Source organism: Nothoprocta perdicaria, unplaced genomic scaffold, assembly GCF_003342845.1.
Source record: "Nothoprocta perdicaria isolate Ctin4 unplaced genomic scaffold, notPer1 scaffold_44, whole genome shotgun sequence".
In the NCBI taxonomy this organism is placed as follows: domain Eukaryota; kingdom Metazoa; phylum Chordata; class Aves; order Tinamiformes; family Tinamidae; genus Nothoprocta; species Nothoprocta perdicaria.
The window spans coordinates 1,720,898-1,731,358 of NW_020455688.1; the positions used below are offsets into that span (position 1 = coordinate 1,720,898).

The 10,461-nt window shown below is 45.1% G+C and overlaps 1 protein-coding gene across 3 annotated transcripts in view; it reads right to left on the minus strand.

Annotated features, from left to right (window-relative positions):
• Positions 1–4,056: 4,056 nt before the first annotated feature.
• The window catches only part of CBLL1 (Cbl proto-oncogene like 1), a 7,448-nt gene continuing 1,043 nt past the window's right edge, over positions 4,057–10,461 (minus strand). Inside the window, exons 1-6 of one of the 3 annotated variants that reach the window (XM_026046429.1) lie at positions 10,366–10,414; positions 8,873–9,040; positions 8,445–8,545; positions 8,108–8,191; positions 7,240–7,313; positions 4,057–6,606 (exon numbers count right to left, since the gene is read on the minus strand). In XM_026046429.1, the coding sequence (XP_025902214.1) occupies positions 5,565–6,606; positions 7,240–7,313; positions 8,108–8,191; positions 8,445–8,545; positions 8,873–8,912 (1,341 nt within the window). In that variant the 5' untranslated portion in view covers positions 8,913–9,040; positions 10,366–10,414 and the 3' untranslated portion in view covers positions 4,057–5,564. Of the gene's footprint in view, positions 6,607–7,239; positions 7,314–8,107; positions 8,192–8,444; positions 8,546–8,872; positions 9,041–10,365; positions 10,415–10,461 lie in introns of those variants that run through there. The other 2 variants (XM_026046428.1, XM_026046427.1) reach the window with 2 other exon arrangements.

Consider the following 10,461-nt stretch of genomic DNA (forward strand, 5'->3'; position numbering starts at 1 on the left):
GCCTTATGAAGAATTTACTATATGAGATTATGTTCCAAGTTTTGGAATGGGCTTATTAGTGTTTGTGTGTGTTTGTATATATAGATGTATTTATGTACGTATGTGGGGGTAGAATGACATGGATTTTCTTATTTCTTACTTTGCCGACACAGTTTTGCTCACTGCTCAAGCAAATAATGCTAAAACTATCCACATTGGCTTGTACATAGATCTGTATTATTCCAACAGTCTGTAGACAACCTGTACAGTTACTAGAGATTATATAAATATTTAAAATTTTGTAATTTATATCATGTCGGCAAATAGTTGGGAGTGATATTTTGTCTTTAACTTGTGTATAATTTATATTAAAGTTTTCTTTAAGGCTTGTAAGATCCTGGTAGACTGAGTCATTGGGCTCCTCAGGTCGCTCCCAAGCACAGCGCACTCGGGAGGGCCTCACGTCTGCTGAAGAACATGAAGGTAGCTCAGCAAAGATTTACAGCATATTCATAACCAAACATGATTCTTTTACGTGGTTTGGGTTGATAGAAAATGCATACGACGGGACACAGGGCACATATTTATAGTGAAATATCAAATAATGATTTTAGTAACTGTGGTTCTTGCTGCATTTGTGAGCAGATTTGTGTGTAGCTCCTGTTCAGGCTGGTTTCTTGTTATAACACATTTTTTTTGCATGATGATTTGAAAACTGAAAGGAAAATAAGGAATGGCAATTCGACTGTGTTCAGATCCATGTGGATACCAAGGATAGCTCCAAGGAATCGCATGATGAATCAGTCTTCCTATCTGCATTACTGACCTACATCACTTCAGTTGATGGTGACAGAGAGCTCAGGATGGTCACTACCAAACTGGAGCCTGAAGTGCGGGTGGGGAACGTGGCAGTTTTCCTCCTGAGGGGCTTTCCCTTCCCTGTTGGCATGAAGGCAGCCCCAGGATGTGCTCCAGGCAGCAAGCTAAGGAACCAGCTCGACAGGAGATGCCGAAAGGCACCGTTTCCCATGGCTCTTGGACAAACCTTCAAAGGTCTTTGAGTTAGAAGAGCCCATTCTGATCTTCTGGTCTGCATAACCCAGAGGCACAACTGCCTTCAATTGCCACCTCCTCCAGCACGTTCAAGTCTGAGTCCTGAAGCTGAACTACAGGAWAGCTTTCGGAGAGGTAAAAAAATCTCATTTAAATGAGGCCAGTGCTGAAGATATAAAGAACCTTCTCCCAATGGAGAGGGAAAAAAGGAACAACCTTGGGAGTCTGGATGAAATAGCTGTGTGAAATCACACAAGTGTTTTATTTTTCACATTTAGACTCAACTTCCAAAAAAGACAAGGTGATGAGAATAGCAAATTTTCGGAGTGAATTTAAGATATGGTAGAGGGAAGAAGAAAAAATAACCCAAACCAATAATCTTTATTTCAACAATCTGCAAGATCTAAAACAGATATTGAAGGAAACCAGACCAAGATAAGTGGGGAGAAATGCAGCTTGATTTTATAAAACGTGATAATGTTAAAACRAGACTTTGAATACAGCGAGAATAGGGTGCCTGTGAAGTCTGAGATAAAAGAAACGCCGTGTTTGGAAACCACATTCAAACATTTGCAGATGAAAAACAAACTGCAGCCCCGTGGCGGGTGATCATTAGCCTGAAATGCCGGGGTGGGGAGAGAAGGCCTTGGGTGATGGCCACAGCTGTACTTGCCCACTGCTCCTCTGAACTTGCCACAGCAGCYTTGCTGCTTAAGTCAGGCCTGAGGAACCTCTCGCCAGAGCTGCCTACCCAGTGCAGGAAAGCTGAAGTCACAGGGAGACAGCGGGGAGAAGCTGAGGGTGTTTGCAGAGCGGAGGGGCTGTGTTCAAGGGCTCACAAAGAGCTAGAGACACGGCAGGGGGTTAACCGCGAGAGAGGAAAAGCAGTGCAAGGTGAAAAGTAACAGATAAAGGGGGAAAAATGGATATAAACCGGCAAAACTTAAGCTTAGGCTAGAAACTGGAAGACAGTGCCTAATTTTTCCAATGGTGGGGTTCCAAACCAGCCTTTCTAAACAGGAGGTGCAAAAACCTAAATTACTTCTAAGGGGTAGGCTTGATGTGTTTATGAATATCAAGTTCTATTTTGAAACATAACTACACAAAAATGAGACTTTCGTGTCCCTTTGCTTACATGCACTATCATTCTTCTCCATTACATCAAAATCTTTATTACCATCTGTCCCATGCACAGAATCAACCAGATTCTACTGTTCAAGTGCCTGATGAAAGTACCAAGTATAAAGTATAAAATACCTGAACACGCTGAGGAGCCCGCTGTGAGGGCATCGTTGCTATACAAAGACCATTTCACAGTAGCTAAGATTTATTTTTAAGAGCATAAAATAGAACAACATAGAATAAAACAGTGGAAATAGAACTTACATAATACTGAAATTTCCTTTTCAGAAGTAGAGTCAAGATGAAAATAAATATAAACCTTGACAATGGCATTTCTGGTCATTAGAAATTTTGACCTGTGACGTTTCTGAACTGCCCACTGAAACAAGCAGCTACTATGAAAAAAGAAAATAAAACCCCAGACATAAATGCAAAGCAACTGTTAACCGAAGGTTTCCAGTCCACTACTTCCAAGGAAGTAGTAAACAGAAATCTCTAACTGAAGAGCTTGCAAATAGGAGAGCACAAACAGGACCCTGCTGAAGATGCAGAGATTAAGTAGAAAAGATGCAGGTCTTTCTTTACACGCAGAACATAGACACTTGGCTGAAGTCCAAACACTGCTGAGCCTGGAGGACCTTCCAGCAGGTCACACGGAGCGGCTGAGGTTGGAAGGGACCTCCTGAGGTCTCCTAGTGCAGCCCCTGCTCCCMGCTGCAGGGACACCCGGGGCAGGGGCCGCACGGAAGTCCCGCAGCGCGACGGCTCCTGGGCCCTCAAGCAGTCCAAGGGATCCCGCCAGCCCCGGGACAACCCTCGCCCGTCCCAGCGAGCCGAACGGCACCTTTCCCGGCCCCAGGAACAGCCCCGCGGGCCTCGCGCATCCTGCCCCACGGAGTTCACCATCACAGAATGTTCAAGGCTGGAAGGGACCTCTAGAGCTCATCTAGTCCAACTTTCCCGCTCCAGCGGGCGCACCTAGAGCACGTGGCACAGGGTGGCATCCAGGGGTTATTCCTGTTTATTCCTATTCTCCCCTGCACTGTTTGGTGAAGCCAGCACTGCTCTTTTGCCCTCGTCTGTTAAACCGCTCCAGCACGTTCAGAGGGGCATTTTACCAATAACATCATGAAAATAAGAAGTCCAGGCGCAGATCTACGAGGTTTGACCCCTTCACCTGCTTCACGAGACGCTGGGTAACAACCGATCCAGCCCTGCCACCCAACCCACGTCTAACAGCGAGGCGGAAGCGGCTGCTCGGTCCTCTGCGAGGAGCAGCTCTCAGGGAAGAGCAAAGCTGCCCACGGGGCCTTCTCAGGCACACGGAGCTTCAGAACGAGGGCGGCCTCCAGGACCACGAACACCTCCCCTTTACGAAGCTACATCAGATAAGCCGGGCTTTAGGGAGCCAAGCAGTACCAGCCACTTGAAGCCACATTTCCTACTGGGTGAAATCATACGCCAACACGAACCTGCCTAAAGCTACTGCCYGCTCAATCACGTAACAATGACACAACACTTTCAAGTTATTCATGTATTTATTATAAATTACTGAAACAAAATCATGGTGACAGAACAATTTTCTTTTTTACCCGCCCCAAAACACTCAGATTTCATGAGAAACTGCATCGTTCTATCACAGAGCCTTTTCCTTTGCCCTGTTTTAAGATGCTTTTTTGTATTCTTCAGAGCAACCGAAACAGCCAGCCTGCTTCTCAGAAATACGCAGCCTTTTCACCAGGTGCCGCTTGCTCACCATTTGTTTGTACACTTCAAAGGGTGTTTGCACATCTCCAAAGGTTTGCCATGCATCCATATTTATCTGAAAGGTAGCTGGAAAGATTTGCCCGTGGTCACAGGGAAATCAATATGAGAGAGTGCAAATCTAAAGGGCACTCGCTCTGGTAATTAGAAAACACGGGGTTCATACTAAAATTACCAAATTTGGAACGTTGCACCACCAAGGCTCTTTGACCTAGTAAACTAACAAAGAAAAAGATGTTTAAAAAACAAGTAGTAACACAAAGGCTGAGAGAAGTTAGTTTAGGTTATTATAGCAGGAAATTATGAACCTTAAAAAAAAAAAAATCCTATCTGAAAGCAGCCCTGCTAGAAAAGTGGCATTTGGGGGGAAAAAAAAAAAAAAAAAGACAGTCCAACACTTCCATGGATTGGAAATGCTTTGTCATCTGCTTCAGCTACCAGCCACATCAGGGAACATTCACATCTTACATTTATCGTATTTGTATTTAAGTGTGCTCATAAAACCTGAATTTTAGACCAAAACACTCAGTCGCCTCCTTAAATATCCACTTCAAAAAAAAAMCAGTGATGACCTTTATATGAGCCACGGGCTGTTAAACTCAATCTCGACCACACAACTGAAACAGATAAAGGCTTTGCAGGGTTTCTTTCTTTTTTTTTTTTTTTTTAGATCTGCATAACAGATTTCAGACCCCTTTTTTCAGACGATCAAAACGGGAGGTTTGGCTCCTGTACAYGTTGGATCGAGTGACACAGCGGGATGCCACAAAACCACCCGCGTGGGAGCCAGGGCCGCCTGGCACCTCCGCACAAACAGCCCTGCGCAGACCGGGCCCTCTGTACGTGGCAACAGACCTATCCCAACTAAAACAGAGCTTTTTAAAAACRAAAAACACAACAAATTAAAAAAAACACCCACCCACCCATGTCAAAAAATCCGCAATATATCATGACATGTCTCACAGCATGCCCAAAGCCGCATTTGGGGTATTTATTTTGCTCTCCTGATATTGCAGAATTGTTTCTTTTCGTTTCTTTTTGACGCAGCAGTATTTTGCACATCTGATTTCTAGTGCCATGAATTCTGAATAGCCTCAACTCACGCCAAGTAATGGCAATTGTTAATACAAAAGACATTAAAGCTTCCTTAGTATATCATTATGTTGTCCCTTTGGAAATATTAGTACCAAAACGGTGTCCAGGGGCCGTGACTGTGTTAACTTCACGTAGAAGCCCAGCACTTTTACAATCATATTGCAATTTGATTATTGTACACAGGTTAACAAAAAAACCTATCACAAGTGAAACTAAACATTGGCTTTAGCAAAAAACAATATTGGTACAACGCCTGTTCATTTTCTCCGGGAAATAATATTACAAGTGTTCATCTTAGGACAATTTAGCCACACTAGAGACGGAAGTTCTGTTAAAATGCAACCGTAGTCTACTAAGACACTTATTTTAGCACTACAGAATATTTGAAGTCAGAGTCCTACAGCCAAGGTTTAAAAATTACTTAAGATTCAAACCCCCAGAGTGTCCTACAGTCAAAATGACAGTATTAAAAAAAAAACCAAATTAATTAAAAGACTGCCGGATATAGTTTTATCCTCCTCGCAGCGCTCCCTGCGCCCAGGCCCGCCCCGTCACTGGTAGTAGGGTCTGTACCTGGCCTGGTCGGGGTGATGCGGCCCCGGCAGCGGCGCCTGCGCCGGCGGCCCCTGCATCCTGGGGGGCGGCGGCGGCCCCCTGGGAGCCGGCCAGATGCCGGGGCTCATCCCGCCGGGCTGCGTGAAGGGGGGGCTCAGGGTGCCTTGGTCCTCGCTGAACTGCGGCAGGGAGCTGGGGTTGTAGTGGTGCGGAGGGGGCGCGCTCACGTTCACGGGGGGCCCCGCGTGCTGCGGCGGCGGCGGCCCCGGCGGCGGGTGGTTCATGTAGGGCGGCATCTGGGCGATGATGTGTCCGGGCGGGGGGGTGATGGGCGGCGGCGCCGAGGTCATGGGCGGCGGCGGGGCCTGGCTGTAGACCATGTGCGGGGTGCCCGCCGCCTGCGGCGGGTGCTGCAGCGGGTGGCTGATGGGGGGCGGCGGCGGCGGCGGCGGCGCGTAGTGCTGCTGCGGGGGCAGGATGTGGTGCGGGTGCGACACCACCGGCTGGCCCTGGTACTCGGGGTGGTGGTGGGCGGGGGCGGGCGCCGGCGGCGGCGGCTCCCGCGCCGCCGAGTTGGAGTCGTCCTGGATGGGCACCGTGATGAGGTTGCTGTGCTTGCGGGTGGAGATGCGGAAGGTGTCCTGGGCGACGGGGCGCGGCGGCGGCGGCGCCATGGCCAGCTCGGCGGGCGGCGCGCGGATGTCCTCGTGCGGCTGGCTGTAGTGCTCGTGCGGCACGTGCTGCAGCGGCGGCGGCGGCAGCAGCAGGTGCTGCTTGGGCGGCAGGTGGCTCAGGTGGTGCTTGTCGGGCGGCAGGATGAAGCGCTCCGGGAGCTCGGCGGGAGGCGGCGCGATGGGCGGGTGGACGGGCTCGATGGGAGGCCGCGGCACCGGCTTGCCGGCCCGCATGTGGCGGTGGTTGATGTGCGCCTGCAGGTCCCGCTGCGACAGGTAGGTCCTCTTGCAGCCCTGCACGATGCTGCACATGAAGAGCGAGCCCCGCACGCACTGCTCGATCCGCTGCACCGGCTCGTTGCAGCTGCACCAGACAACAGCAGCGGTTAGAGCCACCACAGACACCTCTCCTTAGGAGAGAACCACCCAACCAACTCACCAAGTTAAAACTGACTCCCCTCTCCCCTGCTGTAGCAAGGAACAAGACATTTCACTGACCGTGCAGTTTGTCTAACCAGTAAGTCCCCAAATACCCCCAGCTTTATCTAATTATAAGTTCCCCCAAGTGTATATAATGCCAAATGTATTTGGAATTTCCGGTGTGTTTGATTCCACACACAAAATTCCCATCAAAAATTCACAAAATTCGAAAATGACATCAACCTTGATCAAAAATTCCTTCTATAATACTCACCATGCTTGCTAAGAATCACACAATAAGCAAATTAAACTGTCATTTATTCCTTTCCAGAACAAGTTGATATCATGAATATCCATTAGAACACYTGAACTGTAAAAACACTTCAATCTTTTACAACATGTTAGCTAAGCAACATTGCTTAAGTAACATTAGCTAAGCAAGTTGCTTAAATAGCCAATTTGCCATTTCTTCTAAAAGTGCATAACTAAGAAGCATTTATAAAAATATCTGAAATAAGCCACCTCTTTTTCTATAATTACAAACAATTCTTTAATGATTAATCTCTAGAGAACTTACCCTGGACACATCTTGTCTCCCTTTTTCTCATGGAGTATAGCACAGTCATAGCAGAAAACGTGCTTGCAAGGGATCTAGAGGGGGAAAAAAAAGGCTGTTTCAAGACATCCTCCCAAATGTCCATGTTGCTTGGCACATTCCCTCCCTCCAACACACAATGTCTAGAAATACTGCCCAACTGCCTAAGTTACCTATGAATAGACACAGCAGGAATGAGCAGTTTGGAGCACACTTAAACAGAAACCACTAGTTTTAGAATATATACATATATATATATATATTCTATTTTTTTTTTAAATAAAGAGCATTGGCAACAGGTATCGACGAAAGTTTGCAGCACTACTAATCCTGACCCTTTTCAGAAGGTGCATGTGCAACCTAATTACACATCCCTTGCCAACTAGCCAGGCTTATGTTAAAAGTACATCTGCCACTAAACCCAATCCCTCACTCTGTTCCATTACACTCAGAAATCAAATTTTATCTCAGGGATTTTAGACATTCACATCAAAAGCACATAAAAACGAACAGTGTATTCAAAACTAATTGCAAGTCTCAAGCTAAAGAATTCAGCTTTACAGCTAAGTGATATAAGATTGAAAGTCACTGAACTTGAGGTTTTTGTGTACTTTGGTACTTTTTTCTCCTTTTTCTTTAAACCTGGCACACTTTCAAGCTTTCTTAACTAATCAAGAGAAAAATTAACACAAGTCATACAGAACAAAAGCAGTTCATCAGTTAAGGCTCTGGTTCCTTCCTGATACTCTCCTGCTGCTCAGGACCTGCTGAAATCAGTTAGCCTCTAGCAAGGCCTAATTGTACTTGAAGGAAGGCCAGAGCTGCCTCCTCTCCTGACAGTTTTACTCACCATACGTCCATACATTTTGATGGGCAATCCACACTTATCACAGAAATGCACAGGGGTATCATCCTTTTCCCCGAGCAAGTTTATCTAGCAAGATAGAGAAAAGGGTGAGTGAATAAAAAGCATCAGTCAGGCTGCTCATTTCAACCATTACCAACACAGCAGCAAATGCTGAAATGACCGAGAAGCAAAAATGCAACAAACATGAGAAAGTAGAGAACATGTTTTCAGTAAATCAAAATCAAAAAGCACTTTTACTTAAAAASTTATCTACCAGGATGAGTCACAGTTTGGTAGGACTCACAGACCAAGACTCCTGATTCCCCATAAATGATTTTACCTTATAGTCCCAGAAGATGGGTCCAGGAAGTCTCCTCTGATTTCCAAACATTTCCCCGCCTTTGCATTCGTATCGTTCCTCTTCGTTATAATCAAATTCTTCTGTGGAAAGAGGAAAAGGCACAAAGACAACACAACCACTTCCACAGCCCATCTCAGAGCTCTGTAAGTGAAAAAAGCTCCAATTAAAAGCACTGAGATCACGAAGAAATGCCACAACCCTTCCAGAAAGACAACAGCGTGATAGTTCATTTGGAGAAYAAGCATCATTTATTACTTTTGGCACAGGAGGACATGGAAATGCAAAACTTGCTCCGTACTCATGCTGAATCCAGCAGAATAAGCCCCAACACTGAGTGCAGTCCTGAGCAAGGCTGTAGAATAACTCTCAGCTTCCTTCCTACAGTGCTAGCRTTTCCATTAACTTACCTTCATCACCAGCCTGAGTCTTTGAAGGCATCCTGGTCATATTCCTTGCAGTTCGAGGTGCAGGTTTGGCTTTGTTGGTCTGTTTTGAGATAAGCTTTATAGGGATTCTTCTACGGACGTCAAGACCACCCAATGATCCYGAACTATTTGTTCCTTGCAAATCATTGTCTATGAAAGAGAAAAATAAGTTGCTGTAATTCTGTGGTTATTTAAACAGTCCATAAAGAGGTTAGCTAAAAACAGAAAAGTTTTAGGTAAARTAAGTGTTAAAGTTTGCTCAAGACTCATACAACATAACAAAGTTTACCCACTAGAAAATTATCTTAAATCCCTTCACATACAATTTCTTCTAGAAATCAAGTCAGAGAATTGCTCAGGGAACAACCATCTTGGGAAATGCAGTTTAAGAAATAAAGTTATTTTATTAGAAGTAGCCTGTCTGTCAGAGCTRGTCTGTCATCTCTCCACAACAGCAAAATGACTGCTAACTATTGGACTACTCCTATTAGAGCTTGACTATAGCTCTTTATACAATCTTGACTATGTAAATAATCAAAATAATCTTTTCTCATAAGAACATCTATATAACTTGCTTACTAAGTAAGCTGGAAGGAAATAAGGTTTCCATGCTAACTCCCAGCAACTTGACATATCACTTGGGAGTTTAGTAAAAAGCATCACAAAAGACACTGATTCTTACAGTATATAGTAATATTTTYGCTAAATTAAAAATTGTCAGTCCACCCTATACAGAACTCTCTTTAACCAGTTTTAAATCTGAGCACCAGAGCAAAGCATACAAGAAATTGTCTGGCATAAATATGAGTACAAAGGGGACTTAAGAGATGACCTCGGGGTTAGTACTGCAACAGGCAGCGCTACCACAGCCCACACTACAGCATCGCGTTTATACAAAAATAGGAAGATTGCTTTCACAAATCAACATGGTTCGCTTTCATTTTAATAGGAAAAAAAAAAGCATTTTATCAATACATGCTCAAGACATCTCTGTAATTAAAASAAACAAACCTCTATACAACCTTTACTAGACTTGTGTGCATAAATCTTTAACTCAGCACCCACTATAGGATGGGTGCATATGCAGGACCATAAGGGACACAACTGAACTTACGTTTGGAAACATAAGCAAGGGAGGGTCCACAAGCTACTGCAGGGAGCCCTGCTCTTCAAATATTCAAATTTGGTGCCATGGGGCCCTGGAATGACTTTTGAGTCTCCAAAACACCTCAACAGGGAAGCATATGGACACTGGAATTAGGTCCAGGCAGCGTCAGACTGCACAATACATCACCTAAGCAGCTACCATTCCCCCAGGCTTGTAAGGTCCATATACAACACAATGATAGAAGAAGAAATAGGGGGAAAAAGTAAATGGGGACTCGCTCAAAGTTTTTTAGCAGCTAACACCAAAACTAGGAACTAGGAATGGTGACACATTTGAAGCTGGGACAGTGCCCTAGCAGTCACTTTACCTCAAAATCAAGAACCCCAATTTTCTGTGGGTCAACTGTATTTATTTCTCTTTGAACTGTGCTTGACACGTTTCAATCTAAAAGGGAAAACGTAGA